Here is a 17,778-nt window from a genome sequence, read left to right as displayed (position 1 = left end):
GAACAAAACAAAAACAACCAAGTGCTGGCAAGGATGCGGGGAGGAATTTGGGACTTTTTTTTCCTTTTTTGTTCACACCCAGCAATGCTCAGGGGTTACTCCTGGCTCATGCACTCAGGAATTACCCCTGGCAGCACTTGGGGGACCGTATGGGATGCTGGCAATCGAACCCAGGTTGGCCGCATGCAAGGCAAACGCCCTACCCACTGTACTATCACTCCAGCCCGATTTGGTACTTTTTATCCCTGCTGGTGAGAATGTGAATGATCCACACTTCTTTCTGGAAAATAATATTGAGATTCCTAAAAAAAGAAAATCTAGGAATTGAGCTTTTACTTGACTCAAAATATAACCCAATAGTCCAAAAACAAACTAAGAAAAAAGTATTTGTATCCCTTTGTTTCTTGCAGCACTATCCACAACAGCCCAAATCTAGAAACAACCCAAGTGTCAAAGGGTAGATGAATGGATAAAGAAAGTATGATACCTGGACACAATGAAATAGTACGTGGCCATAAGAAAAGACAAAGTCATGAAATCTGCTGCTACATGGAATATTGTGGTAAGTGGAGTCAGTCAGAGTGAGAGAGGCCAACACAGAATGATCTCTCTCATATGTGGGACAGAAAGAAACATAACAGTGCAATAATGAGTACCCAAAGGCAAAGGGAATATGAATTAGAATTCAGTAGGAAACATGCCACTTATGACTAGGGGACAGGACAGGGAGGAGGCAACATCTATGATGGGGGTAACTGTTCAAAAGAGATAAGGAGGTGATGCTGAAAGGCGTTAAGGTGTTATGCATGCAACCGTAACAGCAACAGTACTGTAAACCACAGTGCAAAAACGTTTGTTTGTTTTTTTTTCTTTTTGGGTCATACCCGGTGATGCACAGGAGTTACTCCTGGCTCATGCATTCAGGAATTACTTCTTGCAGTCCTTGAGGGACCCTATGGGATGCTGGGAATCAAATCCTGGTCGGCCGCATGCAAGGCAAACTCCCTATCCACTGTGCTACCATTACAGCCCCCAAAATGTATTTTTTTAAAAAAAATTCCTCTCATAAAATCAGGGCAGGAAGTGAATGTGGGGGAGGGAGGCATTTGTGGAGGAAAGTGGGCACAGGTGAAGGGATTGGTGTTAAAACATTGTGTACTGAAACCCAATCATGAACAACTGAAATTTCATGATAATTAAAAAAAATTAAAGCAAAAAGTGTCAAGTGGAGCAAGAAAAGCCTCTTCAACAGATGGTGCAAGGAAAACTGTAGGGCACAAGCAAAAAATGAATTTCTAACATGAATAAATCCACATCAGAATGAATGAGAGGCCTCAATATTAGACCTGAATTTATTAGATTATACAGAGGAAAACATAGGCCAAATTCTTTATGACACTGAATACAGAGGTATCTTTAATGATTCATTGCAACTGGTCAAGCAAAAGAAGCAAAGTAAATAAATGGGGCTTCATCAAACTAAGAAGGCAGGAGTGGTAGTATTATGGGTAAGGTGCTTGCCCTGCACACAGCTGACCCGGGTTTGAACCATATGGTCCCCTGAGCTCACTAGGAGTGATCCCTTAGCAGAGAGTTTAGAGTAAGCCCTTAGCACAGCCAGGTGTGGCTCCAAAACAAAACAAAGGAAAAATGCTTCTGCACTGCCAAAGAAGAAATGAGGTATAGAATAAAGAGACTCCCCACGGACTGGGAGAGTGTGTTTGCCCACCATTCACTGGATAAAGGGTTAATACCCTAGATACATAAAGGTCAAATAAAACTTTATAAGAACAAACAACAGAAACCATAAAAAAAATGGAGGGGGGATGATGAACAGAAACTTTCTCCAAGAAGACATACAGATGATCAAAAGATACATGAAAAATTATCTGTATCACTTGTCATCAGGAAAATGCAAATTTAAACGAGATATCATTTCATACCTGTGAGACTGTCACACATCACAAAAGAAAAAAAAAACGTGTTGGCGAGCATGTGTGGAAAAAGGCACCTTCACTCACTGCTTGTGGGAATGTCAATTTGTCCAAACCTTCTGTAAAACAATATGAAACCACTCAGAAAACTAGGAACTAGAATTGAGCTGCTGTATGATTTTGCAATCCCACTTTTTCAGCACCTACCCCAAAGGCCCAAACATTCTATTCAGGAAATACACTTGCACTCCTATGTTCAATACAGCACTATTCACAGTAGCCAAAATCTGGAAACAACCCAAGTATCCAAGAAAACATAAATGGGTAAAGAAATGTTGGAATATAGACACAATGATATACAACTGTGGCTTTAAGAAAAGATAAAATCATGCAATTTGCTGCTATGTGGCTGGATCTGGTAAGTACCATGCTGAGTGAATTTAGTCAGGTGAAGGATAGAGCCAAACACAGAATGATCTCTCATGTGTGGTATATAAAGAAATAGAGTAGGGGAAGAACAAATTTCCAAAGGCAACAGAAAATGAGAACTGGTCTTGAGTAGGAAGCCAACCATGGTAAAGGGGATGGGATGGGAGGAGAAAAGGATGTACGTCGGGGGCATTGAACAATGGTGAAGGGAAGCAAATACTCTGGTGGAGGATGTGGTGCGGTAATATTTTATAGATGACACACAACATGAACAATATTGTAAATGAACGCCCACAACTCGCCCCCAAGCACCATCTTACAGCACACAGCAGAAAAGAAGAAAACTGACTGGAGGGCCCCACAACTCCCGGAGAATGCCCTGAGGCCCAAACAGAGCCAATATCACTGGGAGGTCCCAGATGGGGTAGGTGCTGTCTCCTCGCCTTCTCCAGATGGAATCCCGGTGACCATGAGCTTCTACAAGCATGTCTCTGGCATGTGGGTACCAGGACAATTTTTCCAAACCACGTGGTCGCTTATGCAGCCACACGACATTTCCTGGTATTCAAAGTGATCAATGGAAAGTAAATCATCCAGCATTTCTCCCTGAAAATCAGGCTTGAATGGTGGTGGGAAAATCTGAGCAAAACATAATGCCCAACCGAAATACATCTGGACTGTGTATTTAACTATAGTGCTATGCCGCCCTGGGAGGGGAAGGGTGTCTGTCCCTCCGCCTGTCCCCCTCTGTGGCAGTGACATGGTGGCCTGCATCTTTTATTTTTATTTGATAATTTTATTTATTTATTTTTCTTCTTGTATTTATTTATTGAATCACTGTGGAAAAGTTACTAAGCTTTCAGGTTTAAATCTCAGTCATACAATGATCAAACACCTTTTCCTTCACCAGTAATCATTTTCCACCACCAAGAACCCCAATATACCCCCCTCCCTATGCCCGTGAGGCAGATGATTTTCACTTAACTCTTCTCTACATTGATTACAGTCATTATTTCGACAAAAGATGCACCATTATTGTTTAGAATCTCCACCCCCCGCCCCAACAATCAGAATTGCTGAAAAGGTGAAATACTTTATTTTCTATAGCTGGTTATGAGAATCATATGTAACGTGGCTGCGATTTTGGATTTCTGCAAAAAGACAGATAATTACGAGATTGGTGTCTGTGCGTCTGGTGTTATGGCTGTGCCAGAGAGCTGCTCAGGGGGGCAACTCGTGACCTTGGTAGATCGTGAAGGACAAGTCAGTACCGCCCCCCTTCCCATGAGACTGCAGTTGCCCCGTCACCACTGGCTCATACCTGGCTTTCTTATAAGCTCTGAGGCGGTGGGCCCCTTGCTGCCGGGGGGTTGGGGGGAGAAAGGCGGAAGGGAACAACATCCTTTCCCTCCTGGGGAGGCATGGTGCTGTAATTTAACACATGGTCCATTCACTTTTCTGCCGCAAGTTGCCGAGTTCTGGATTAAGTCCTTTTGCCTCTGGAGCCATAGCCATGCCATAGAATCGCTTGTGGGGGGCAACTCGTGACCTCGGTAGGGCATGAAGAATGAGCCAGTACAGCCCCTTTTCCCATGAGACTGCAGTTGCCCCATCACCGCCAGCTCATACCTGGCTTTCCAATAAGCTCTGAGGCGGCAGTCACCTTGTATGCGGTCCAGATGCATTTCTGCCAAAAGCTGCTGGATTTCGAGATTTGTTTCTGAGTCTCTGGGATGTTGGCCATTAATCAGCTTGATCAAGCACCACAGAGACTGTGTGTAGGCGGTGACTCAGGGTCTCATTGGGGTGGGGAGAAAAGGGCCGGTTCTACCCCCATCTGGTGAGGCCCCGTGTGTCTCGTCACTGCAGGCCCAAACCTGACTGTCCAGTGGCCTCTGGAGGATGGTGGTCACCGGGCCGCCAGGGGGAAGATGCCAAAGCACGAAACCTATTCCCACCTGGAGTGGCCCAACGCCAGTAACCTATTGCAGGAACAGGACGCATTTCTGCCAAAAGCCTTTGGGTTCCGAGATTCGTTTCTGAGTCTCTGGGATCATGGCCATTAAACAGTTCAATCAGGAACCAGAGAGGCCATGCCTCCAATTATATAGCTGAGTCAGAGGTGGTTTGTGGATGTGTCTCCCACATACCTAACTTTTGGCCATTTACTTTCCTGGTAAACTTTGCCCCAAGTTTTTGGGGTCTGGCCAAAGGCACAGCAGCAATTTTGGGGTATCTGAAAGTCTGACAGTGCCATCAGACTGCTAATGCACTTGCCTCACAGGTACAGATTGACCTGCTGGTGGCACCATACCTCCCATGGCCTGCATCTTTTAGAGCCTAATGAACAGCCAGGTATGTGACTGCATAGACGAGGCACGTGGGGCTTCATGTGGGGTGTGGGGTGGAATCGGCCCTGCTCCCCGCCATGAGAATACTCCGGGTTGCCACCCTCAAAAGCCTCCTCCAGCTTCTGACCGACCATGAACCCAGAGGCACACATACTAATCTTGGAACCCAGGGGCTTCTGACAGTAATCCCTCTAGGTTGATTACTAAAATATTAGAAATCAAAATTCGCATGACCGCTATTTGGCCCACAACATCATATGCTCTTCATAATCAACATTAGAAAACAAATTTTCTAATGATGTCTTTGTGGTGGGCTGGAGCGATAGTACAGCGGGTAGGGCATTTGCCTTGCACGCAGCCAACATGGCCGACCCGAGTTTGATTCCTCTGCCCCTTTCGGAGAGCCTGGCAAGCTACAGAGAGTATCTCACCTGCACAGCAAAGCCTGGCAAGCTCCCCATGACGTATTCTATATGCCAAACACAGTAACAATTGTCACAATGGAGACGTTACTGGGCCCGCTCGAGCAAATCGATGAACAACGGAGGACAGTGACAGTGACAGTCTTTGTGGCAGGTCTGAATGTTGGGGAAAATTCCAAATAACAATGGTGGTTTTTTTTGTCATAATATTGAATGTGATCAAAACAGAGAGAAAGAGAGTAAAGTAGAAATCTGCCACACAGGTGGGGGGTGGTTGGGAGGTGGGGTATACTGGGGTTCTTGGTGGTGGAAAATGTGCACTGGTGAAGGGACAGGTGTTTGATCATTGCATGACTGACTGAGACTTGAACTGAAAGGCTTTGTGACTGTTCTCACGGTGATTCAACAAATAAATAAAAAATACATAAAAATATTGTAAATGAAAATCCCTATAGAATAAAATAAAAATTTAAGGAAAACCATAAAACAACAGGATCCTGACAAGTGGTTTCTCAGACATATACATTATTGTTTAGAACAGACAGTGGACATGGCAGAAATAGATGGAAGTCAGAAGACCAAGAACTAGTATCTATTTAGCAGACTGCCATATAAAAATCATATAAATATATGTGTATCATATGTGTGTGAATATATATGTGCATATATACTTACATATATATATGTTTATATATTTGGGAGGGCACACCCAGAGGTGCTCAGGGCTTACTTCTGGTAGTATGCTTAGGAATCACTCTTGGGAACGCTCAGAGGACCATAAGGGGTTCCAGAGATCAAACCTGTATTGGGTATGTGCAAGGCAAGCCCCCTCCCTGTTGTACCATCACTCCAGCTCTCTACATATCTATTAATATCAACATATCTCAGAATGATCCCATAAGATGAATTTTACTGTAAGGATATATGAATAAAGCCCAAGATAAATGCATTGGAAAGTCCAAAGGTCTATACAAAGAGAAGCAAGCCATCACTAAGTGGAAAGTGTTTATTTTATAGCCACCTCACATTTATGTGACCCTTACAATAAATACAAAGTGGAAAGATCTCTGCTTTAGAAATTCTAGCACTGTCTATTTTTGATGGGTGTGGGAGGGCACATCTGGTGGTGCTAAAGGGGACTATACTCCTGGGATAGAAGCAGAGTTGGCTGAAGCATGCAAAGAAAGTCTCACACCTGAATTGCAGCACTTTTTTTTGTAGTGGAGACTATCCCTTAATAATCATCTGAAGTTCCAAGTTTGGCTTGACATATGGTTACCAGACTACATTTCCTGCCTCCCTTCCAGTCATGAATGGCCAATGATCAAGGCCTAACTGCATGTTATATGCTCTAACAATGTGAGCTCTGGCTAGAAAGAGCCCTCAGAGATGCTCTCCTCTTTTTATCTGGCACATGGAAGCCTCCTGATGGCCTATATTGCTGGATCACCCTTCTCTACATGGTTGCACAAAAGGCCATCAGTTCTGGGTTGTTGGAGCCACTGTACTTTGGTCTCTTTGTTGGCAGCTTAGCTTGCCACCCTCACCCAGCCAGCCAAGTTCCAGCCCAAGTTTCTCAACAGCTGCTTGAAAAACTGGCTGGCTGACTTAAACTGCAGAATCTGGACACATAAGAGAGAAGGATATGCTGTCAGATTTGCCTACCACACAAAGGGATAATCAGCATCAAATAAATGAGTTTAATGTAAATGGCATCCTTGTTTTTTGAAAACAATATCTAAAGGATAAAAATGGAAAATAAATGTATATAATGTAAGTGTAGATTATCCAGAACTGTTTATACAACCAAAAGCAACATTCATCTTCCACTTAGATTCCAAGTAAATTAGTGATATTTAAAAGTAAAGTAAAAAAATTATAAGTAAAGATTAAAAATTCTGTAAAGATTAACTTGAAATGAATTCTTCCTTGTCCCCTTTTCCCCGGGGCCTCCTTTTTCTCTTTTATGGTGACAACTACATAACAGCATCTCGGTTGGGTTGGAGAGATAAGACAGTGGATAAGGTGGTCATCCTGCATACAGTTGACCTGGGTTCGATCCCTGGCATCCCATATGGTCCCCTGAGCAATGCCAGGAGTAATTCCTGAGTGCAGGGTGAAGAGTTACCTCTGAGCATTGCTAGATATGGCCCCCAAACAAACAAACAAACAAACCAACCAACCAAAACCAAAACCCATCAGCATGTGCAGCTTTGATAACTCTCAAGTGAGTTTTTCAAACCACAAATTGTAGTCTCTCATATTGGAAAGGAAAAAACAAGCCCGTAAATTAACTCCTTAACATAGCCAACACTGAGTTTAAGTTAGAGTTGAATTTGAAAAATTGAGTTCAGAAGCCCTACGACACAAAACTGATGAAATCACAAGCAGATTACTGCATGCATCAAGGAACACAAAGCTAGTGGGAAAATCTGCCATCCTTACCACGCTCAGCTTTCTCCACATATATGTGAAGCCGTCTCCCCTGGTAGTCCCAGAGAAACTTATAGTGTCATGACAGTGTATAACTGGGGACATCCCTATTATCTTAATGTGTGAGTTCTCTTTCATGAAGTTCAGGATTAAATCTTCTTTCTCCCACCAAGAAATTGAGCAGTGGTTGAAATACCAACAAAAACTAATTTCATAGCAGGGCAACATGTTGTTACCTCTACAACATTCTGATTGTGTGAATTTATTTAGGTAAGTCCACGAGACAAGAAACTTAAATAAAAATAACCTTATCCTCTTGATATATGGGATCCATGCTGGATTTCTAGTTACCCAGTTGGGCTGGCCAAACTCCTTCCCACCTTAGAATCATTGAATTTCTTTGCAATTTTCTTCCAAGAAAGTTTCTTACTATAGTTTCTCACTATAAATGAGGTCTCACTCCAAGTCTTCTCTTTCAATCTCTGCAAACTCTCCAAGACCATTTTTAACATAACACTGTGCTTTATTTTTGCCATTGCCTATATTATTCCCTAAAATAGCCTGGAAACTTAAGTACTAGTTTATTATCTATGTACCCTTCCAGGCACACATATGCTCCACCCAATTCTAAAACCAGAACACTTAGCACAGTGCTTCAAAAAATATTTGATTGATTTAATCAGGCCATGCTATCCCTCTTTTTTTTTCTACAATGGTATTCATGCCTTTAAAAACAATTTTGAAGATTCTCATTCATACATAATCCAGATGTAAGGTGGTTACAAACCCCAACGCTGGGAATTTAGCTACAGAAAACCAGGAAGAAATGATCAAAGATGCCGTCCCAAGAAATATTCATCAATTTTTCTCATACTTTCATATTGGCAGGCTGCAACCTGCTGTGATTTTCATTTTCTAATTGTCCCCATATACTATATGACCGAATGAGATAATCTAATAATGCTCTCAGTTGCTCAATTTGTTCGTCTTCTATCATTCTCTTTAATCTATAACTTTTTTTTTTGCTTTTTGGGTCACACCCGGCATTGCATAGGGGGTTACTTCTGGCTCATGCACTCAGGAATTACTCCTGGTGGTGCTTGGGGAGCCATTTGGGATTCTGGGAATCGAACCTGGGTCGGCCGCGTGCATGGCAAATGCCCTACCTGCTGTGCTATCACCCCAGCCCCTCAATCTATAGCTTTGCATGGGTGAGAAGACATTTGGGCCTTGGGTTTTTCCAGTCCAATCCCATCGATCTTGCTACCTGTCTGTGAGAGGCGTGATGACTAGTCGCGGACTGTTTCCTAGGTATTCGTAGAAGTACTGGAACTGGGCATCGCAGATATTAACGAGGCAATGCTTCTGAGAGTCCTCCCACCGGTGACGAAGCTGTGACAGCCAAGCAAAAGCCTGGGGACTGACCACCTAGAAATACCACATGATCATTACAGAGGATACTATGAACTGGTTGGGGAGGCAACTATTTGTCAGGTTTTATTTTATATGAATCTTACAAAAGATGCAGGAAGTAGGATAGCAGGCTTTGTATGCAGGAGAACTTGGTTTAATCCGTTGCACTGAATGGTCCCCACATGCACTGCTGGGAGTAACCTTTAAGCACTGAGCAGGGAGCAGCCCTGAGTACTGTTCAGTGTGGCTCTCCTCACCCCCATTCTCTCAAAGAGAAGTGTCCTTGCATCTACCACAACTTATTATTACATGGAGATGGCTGAATACTTGGTCAGGAAAAAAAATAGAGGAATCATCTTCATCTTAAGGATTTTACTATGAAACTCTATCAATTTGTTCAAGCAATCTTTTCCCTTTAATAAATCCCCCCTAGGGGGTTATCATCTTTGTAACTTTATAGTGATATCACTGATATCAGATCAAAAATACTATATTAAAATGGCACATATCTATACTTTTTTCTTGTTAGATGCAAATGCTATTAACAACTAAATATACTGTACAACCAGTCTTCACTCAGTACAGGTATTCCTTTCTTTTTTTGGGGGGGGGGTTGGGGGAGGTCTCACCCAGCGATGCTCAGGGATTACTCCTGGCTTTTCACTCAGGAATTACTCCTGGTGGTGCTGGGGGACCATATGAGATGCTGGGAATTGAACCTGGGTCAGCCGCGTGCAAGGCAAATGCCCAAACCGCTGTGCTATCGCTCCGGGCCCCAGATATTCCTTTCTTAAAAATTTAAATCATAGTATTTTGGGGTTGGTGTTCTTTTCTAGCCTACCCTGTATGATCCAGTCTTCTTTTTCAGTTTGTGGAAGATCATTCTAGACTTAAAAGAAAATAAATATGACCCTAGGAATTCTTGGGCATCAACTGACATACCAAAAATATTATCCACTAATTTGACAGTTATCTAAGTCTGACATTCATATTCATTATGATAAGGAAAAAGAAAAAGCCTCTATCTCTTTGTCACAAAAATAAAGAAAACATTTTAATCATAATTTATCTTACTGCAAGCAAATAACCAATCAGGTAAAGGCCAAATACTTGAAACCTCATCACAAAATTACCAAAGAAAGAATACATGTTCGTGGACTTTTGTAAGGAATCATTTTTATTTTTTTGTTTGGCTGTCCTCAGGCCTTACTTTGGCTCTGTGCCCAGAAATCCCTTCTGCCTGAGCTCAGGAAACTGTATGTGGTGCCAGGGATTGAACCTGGGTTGGCCACATGCAAGACAAGCTCTTTACCAACTGTGCTTATTTTAACCTGTTCAAGCCCTTATTTTTATTTTTTATGTGATATATATACAAAGGGGCTCAGGGCCCACTATTCACACAAATATTGCAACTTTATTCAGGTTCATTTTTTTAAGCTTTATTCCAGGGTAGCATATTATATATATATGTTATATATTTAAATATAAATTAGGATATTATATATGTTATATATTTTATGTATTATATATTATATGGGCTGGAGCAATAGCACAGTGGTAGGGCATTCGCCTTGCAAGTGGCCAACATGGTCGACCCGAGTTCGGTTCCTCCGCCCCTCTGGGAGAGTCTGGCAAGGTACCGAGAGTATCTTGCCCACATGGAAAACCCTGGCAAGCTACTCATGATGTATTTGATATGCCAAACACAGTAACAATTGTCACAATGAGACATTATTGGGCCCAATCGAGCAAATCGATGAACAACAGGAGGACAGTGACAGTGACAGTGATATATTATATATTATATAATTATAATTTGCTTGAGCGGGCCCAGTAACATCTTCATTTTTTTGAGGCTTGTTACTGTGTTTGGCATATTGAATATGTCACGGGTAGCTTGCCAAGCTTTGCTGCACAGACGAGATACTCTCGGTAACTTGCCGGGCTCTCTGAGAGGGGCAGAGGAATCAAACCCGGCTCGGCTGGGCTGACTGCATGCAAGGCAAATGCCCTACCACTGTGCTATCGCCCATAATTATAATATATAATATGAATAGCATAATATATAGTATATTATATATATATTGTATATATAATGGGCTGGAGCAATAGCACAGTGGGTAGGGCATCTGCCTTGCATGCAGCCAACATGGCCGACCCGAGTTCAATTCCTCCACTCCTCTCGGAGAGCCCGGCAAGCTACCGAGAGTATCTCACCTGCAGGGCAAAGCCTGGCAAGCTACCTGCGACATATTTGATATGCCAAACACAGTAACAAGTTTCACAATGTTACTGGGCCCGCTCAATCAAATCAATAAACAATGGGAGGATAGTGATAATGATATATATATATAATATAGCATTCATATATATATATATATATATATATAAATCAGCACTATAGGAAAGTAATCTCAGGTCCAATACATGTTAAAAACATACTCTACCCCTTGAGTCATCTTGTTGGGCCCAAGAATCAACTTTGGACTAATAATTTGAACATTATTGACTAATAGCACCAAACCTGTTTCAAGAAAAAAAACTTTTAAGTTCATGGCTTATACAAAGAAGCATTTGCTTACACTTTGTGAGAAAATTAAAATTTATTCTAATTTTAATAAAGAGAGAAAGAATAAGGAAATCAACAGCAAAATCTTCACAATGCACGAACACTAAAACCGTGAAAGAATTCATCTTGCTTTAGCACTACCACCCCTAGAAAGCAAAAGAGGTGGGGACCACACAAGCGACAGGTTTGAGCTATCAATGCAAAGCATCAGCAGAAAGGCACACTTTTTACATTTTAAGTAGATATATTTGTTAGAAAAAAAGAGATGAGAAAAATTCTTGTTTTACATGAAACACTGCCAGTCACTGGAACATGGTGTCTTTTTTTTTTTAAAGGGGAAAACAAAGATTATAAATGTGCTAGAAAGATTAGAAAATAATTTCTTTAATAATAATTTTATATATAATATACAGAGAGATAGTGCAAGGGTTAAGGTGCTTGCCTGACCCTCCTCTGATCTCTGGCATTGCATACAGTTCACTGGCCAACTCCAGGAGTGACCCCTGAGCACTACTCGCTATGGCCCCAAAGCAAATAAAAAATTTAGTTAGTTGGGAATGTAAAATTAAAGGACTCTTATTCTTGGAAAGGAAAATAATTGAAGATATACAGTGATAGTTTCAACTTCCTTGTGCTCTCTCTCTCTCTCTCTCTCTCTCTCTCTCTCTCTCTCTCACACACACACACACACACGCACGCACGCATGTGCACGCACACACACTCAATGTTATTATAACTACTGATTGGGTAAGTCACAGGGTGATTTTCACAGGCTGTAGACCAGGATAGTATTATGGAGAAGCCAGGAGATCAGGAATGAACACAGACTTCCTAGAGTTCTTCTGACCCCATTCTGCTTTCAATGATCTGGACAGAGACTCCTGGCTTGGAAAGACCCTTGGGGACATCACTTGGATAAGAATTCTTTTTGGATATAATTTATCACCTATCGCAACTGAAACACACCCCAGAAAGAACAACCAACCTCTGATGATTGAAATATACAAAATTACAATCAATGAGTTTCATAGAAGTACTCTCAACAATGAAAACTTTCAGGAAACAGCATAATACATGAGATTTCTATGAACTACTTGCCTTCTGAGAAATAAGCTTGGCCACCACGTCTCTGGCGTGCACATCTATGGTACAAATTGTCATGATCTTCTGTCTGTCTCCAGGGAGAAGTTCTCCCAGCAAAAGGGCAATCAGGGTGTTCAGCTGAGAAACCTAGGAGGAATATTTTAAAATAAGAACATAGAGTTACAAATATAGACCTCTAACTGTCCACTAGTCTTTGTACTTATTCACAGGCTTTGTGTTTATGAACTTATCTAAAGGATGTTCTCTCAGAAGATCCCTCAGCCAGCTCAGAAGTGGGTGAAGGAAGAGGACAAGTATGATTAACCTCTTTGGGACTCAGAGAAAACAGGTCAGAACCACTCAGATCTGAGAGCAATGACAACGTTGGCCAGGGGGAGACGCAAGATTTCTTGGCTGTCATGAAGTAACTCTCTATATCTAATGGTGATCTAGTTCACAACTTGGCAGGGAAAGAAATGACAACCCATCTTAAAAGGTCAAATTTTGTAAGCTCTGAATAAAGGCAACATGAGCTAAGGATGAAGTGCTTCATTATTTTACATAGGAACTAGTGATGATTACTGGAAAAAAAATGTTAACTGAAGACTCTCCGACTTAATTCTTCATTCATGTTAGAAATGCAGTTAAGGCACAACAAATGATTGGAGACCACAGCCCTGGAGAGCTGGTGTATAGAACGAAGCTGCCACTGGGGAGAGAGAGGAATTGGAGATTCGTGGTTGTGAAAAGATACAGCACATCAGGCAACCTCAATCAAAATGAAGAATAAAATGCTTCTATGTCTATTCTCACTTTAAATCCAACTGTTTCTTAGATCAATACTTTGCTAACCCACTTGTTTCTTCACAAAATGTCAGGGACTACAAAATGTTGTGCTGCAATATAGAGAGTAGCTCTGGTTTTGTAAAACAACATTTCAGTTTCAGTCCTGAGGGTGCACGAGTAGATCTGATACAAAATATTTATCATTGTTAACTGTGGTCAGAAAGATCTGGAAAACACTTCCAGGTGGGGTCATTTTGTTACCATGACTATTCATGCAAAATGTCACTTTACTCAGGTTTATTGAAAAAAATTTTAAAGACTGCTTTATTCCAGGGTAGCATATTATAAAAATAAAAAAAGATATCAGCTTCTTTCTTTTGTAATGCTGCAAAGGATAGTCAATTATGAACTGCGATCACTGGAGTGAGGTGGCAATGGAAGTCATGAGATGGATCCCCAAGGCTCTCAAACCTCTGTTGCCTACTGTAAAAAAAAAGGTCCTGTAGAGGGCAATTATTATATCCAGACATGACACATTGAAGACTCCCCTGAGACTGCTGGGAGGCTGACCTGTAGAAGGTGATAAAGTAAGAAGAAAGAAGGTGACAAGATGGTAACCCAGAATGTGCACGGCCGACACAGAGAATGAATGATGCACCTGACATACATGAAACACAGAGTTTGTGGCAGCTCATCTAATCTCCGAAACTTTTATTGAACTGATAAGTCAATCATCTTAATTTTGTAGGTGAGGAAAGGGAGTCACAGATGTATTAACCACATTTGCTGACAGTAAAGGCACAGAGTGACCAGAAATCCCACACAATGGAAACCTGGTGTAAAGAAGTGAAAATAGCTGTTTTAGAGCCAGAAGCAAGCCTTGACCAGGAGTAGCCTAAAAAAAATAAATAATAATAATAGTGATTAAAAGTATATGTTCCTTGGAACATGCAACAAAAGAGGCATCAGTGGTGTCAGTGTCCTTGTCAACACAAACTTGGCCATGAGCAATGATTCATTCGAATGTCTAACAACCTGAATCAGACGATTTACACTTGAAAAGATGTGGCTCACTGCAGGCAGTTTCTATCTTCGTTGTCTACGCACCAACATCCAATTATGATGAAGGAGAAATTGAGAAGTTCTACATGGAGCTGGAGAAGTTCTATAAAGAAGACCACACCTTCTACAAGGTCATTGTTGGTGATTTTAATGCCAAGATAGGACCAAGAAGATTAGCCGAAGACCTTCACATTGGGACCCATGGCCTAGAATGGAATGAACAGGGTGAGAGACCGTCTGAGTTCCTCATGTTGACCAAGACCATCCATGGTAACTCACAGTTCCAGAAGGCCGAATCTAAACGTTGGACACAGGAGTATCCTAGTAGAGGGTTCCACAATGAAACTGACCACATCATATTCAACTGACGGTTTTGCCTGACCCATGTCACTGTTGTCCCAAAATTCCAAACTGGATTGGACCACCATCTCTTTTGTGCAAAATTCTACTTCATGGAGTGGGGAGAAAGGACAGCAAACTTTGAGAACTCGCAGAACAACCACCAACTGGGAGCTCTTTGGCACTATTGCAACAACATGCGAAGATGCTGTCATTGACAACATTGATGAGGAATACAATTGACTGGTTCAGCACCTCCATGATTGTGTGAGGAACATAGAGAGAGAGAGAGCCACAAAAAGGTGCCTGTTTTCGAAAACTCTTGAGCTTATTCGCCAACATGACTTGGTGCAAAGCTCAGTCAACTGCCAGCGAACGTCCAAGCTTGAAAAGCAGTGCAAAGAAGCGATCAAGGAAGACCTCAAATAGAGAAGAGCAGCAGTGCTGACAGATGGGGCAGAAGCTGAGAAAAGCATTTGCAACGCCCACCTATCCTTCGCCAACTACAAGACCAAGATGACTGGCCTCTGACGTCCTGATGGATCTATCACATCTTCCAGAAGGGCAATGGAGAAGATTATCCATGACTTCGACTCGAATCTCTTCAATAGCCATGTCCACCCTCCCACATACCAAATTCTGCAGGATAGATATGTCATTTCCAACGTTCTCCCTTCTGAAATTCTACATGCATTTCATCGGTAAAGTGAATAGCACCCAGCCCAGACAAAGTCAGACCCGAACACCTGAAGAACCTGCTGTCAGTTCTTATCAATGCACTGGCTCCACTCTTCACACGCTACCTATCTGAATGCAAGGATCCATCCAGTGGAAAACCAGAAGGACTGTACTACTGTACAAGTAGGGAGACATCCACGACATTGGCAACTATTCCCCGAACTGCCTGCTGTCTGTCATCTACAAGCTGTTCACTTGAGTCATCCTGAATAGGATTAGCAGAACACTAGATGAAGGACAACCATGCGAGCAAGCCGGGTTCTGAAAAGGAGTCAGCATGATTGACCATATCCACATGATAACCAAACTCATTGAGGTTTCTCAGGAGTTCAAGATGCCACTCTGTCTAATGTTCATTAATTTAAAAAAGGCCTTTGATTTTGTTGAGATGGAAGCTGTTATTGAAGCCCTAGCCAAACAGGGCATTCAAACTCAATACATCAGGATCCTCCGTGAGCTGTATTATGGATTCACTACCAGGATCTCACCATTCTACAAGGAAGTGATCATCCATGTCAGAGAAGGGTTCTGCAGGGTGATACCATTTCACTGAAACTCTTCAGTGCCACCCTCGAGAATGTCATGCGACAACTGGAATGGGGAGGAATGGGAGTGAAGATTGACAGTTGGCAACTACACCATCTCCGCTTCGCTGATGACATCGTTCTAATAACACCAAACATTAGCCAAGCGGCACAAATGCTGGCCGACTTTAACCGTGAGTGTGGAAAGGTCGGACTACAGCTGAATCTCACCAAGACAATATGTATGAGAAAAGGTCTCGTTCCTGACATTCCATTCACTCTCAACAGAACGAACATCTCCAAGTGTAACAGTTACGTGTACCTAGGTCGAGAAGTCAACATGATGAATGACCTGGCACTTGAGTTGCGCAGGAGGAAGAGTGACTTGGAATGCTTTCAAGAGCATTGAAGAAATAGCTAAGAGGATGATGAACCTCTGACTCCAGGCACATCTCTTTGATTCCACTGTTCTTCCTGAATTAACATATGCCTTAGAGACCTGGGACCTATGAAAACTGGATGAGAACACTATTTGGGTCTCCCAAAGAGGAATCGAAAGACCTATGCTTGGAGTACCACGCTTCACTCAAGTGAGAGAAAGAATTCGGAGTTCTGACCTCCATTGACGATCAAGAATCAGGGACACTGTCTCGTTTGCCAAGGCATTGAAAATCAGATGGGCTGGACACGTAATGAAATTTGGAGATGACCACTGGACTAGAACCATTACTGACTGGATTCCACAGGATGTCAAAAGATCACATGGCCGCCCACCCTCAAGATGGTCAGACTTCTTCATCAAGACCCTGAACGATCAGTTTGAGGCTCTTAATGGTCCTAGAATGAGCAGACGCCATTGCACTACACTAGCATGTGACAGGGACGAATGGAGACGTTACTGGTGCCCGCTCAAGAAAATTGATGAGTAATGGAATGCCAAGTGATCAAGTGATCAATAATTAAAAATAAATGGGTAGGGTTCTTATCTCTCTTACTGAGAAATACAGCCTATAGCTAGCATAGTATTCAGCTTATGCTCAATAAACATTCATGTATGAATAAAGAAAGAAATGAACAAAGAAATGGCACGAATACTCTGTCTTTCATAGAAGAAGACAAATGTAGGTATTGTTCCAGGTCAATGAGGAATACAGACAATCACTGTTATTGCTAGAACAAATACAAGGCACTACAATAACACAAATAAATAATGCCTTGTAATCTACAAAAGATGTTCTGGAGGAAAATCATTATGTTAACTCCCGTAGAATGAGTCTGAGTTAGGTGTTGGGAATTTAGGAGTTGGTCATCCAGGAGACCGTGTCTGATCCCAGGAAACAAACCTTACAGCGATCCGGGAGACAGCAGCTGGCCTTGTCAGGCAACAGAACACAGTAAGAATGAGATGGAAGACCAGGTCCACAAGGATGCTGATGAGGGAAGCAAGAAGCATGAGGACTTGGTCAGATTACCAAGGGGGTCTCATTTCCACAGAAGGACACTGAGCTATTGCTTAAGGGTTTGGGGAGGTGGAGGTAATAACCAGACGTGTGAAAAAATTTCTATGGCAGTGCTAGAAAGAATGTATGGGAGGAAAACAAAACGGAAGGAAACCAGACAGCAGGATTTTACCACTGTTCAGGAAAGAGAGAAAGAGCATGACTTGGGCCAGAATACTTACAATGTGCCTGATGA

The 17,778-nt window shown here is 42.1% G+C and overlaps 1 protein-coding gene across 1 annotated transcript in view; it reads right to left on the bottom strand.

Moving 5' to 3' along the window:
- Positions 1–17,778, bottom strand: part of DNAH11 (dynein axonemal heavy chain 11) — a 331,353-nt gene that overhangs the window by 191,389 nt on the left and 122,186 nt on the right. The window contains exons 28-29 of the mRNA XM_056118695.1: positions 12,650–12,781; positions 8,837–8,997 (exon numbers count right to left, since the gene is read on the bottom strand). Coding sequence (XP_055974670.1) covers positions 8,837–8,997; positions 12,650–12,781 — 293 coding nt within the window. The remainder of the gene's footprint in view (positions 1–8,836; positions 8,998–12,649; positions 12,782–17,778) is intronic.

Source organism: Sorex fumeus, unplaced genomic scaffold (genome assembly GCF_029834395.1).
Source record: "Sorex fumeus unplaced genomic scaffold, SorFum_2.1 ptg000037l, whole genome shotgun sequence".
NCBI lineage: Eukaryota > Metazoa > Chordata > Mammalia > Eulipotyphla > Soricidae > Sorex > Sorex fumeus.
The sequence above is the reverse complement of the archived record's forward strand: the minus strand, read 5'-3'. Positions and strand labels throughout refer to the sequence as shown.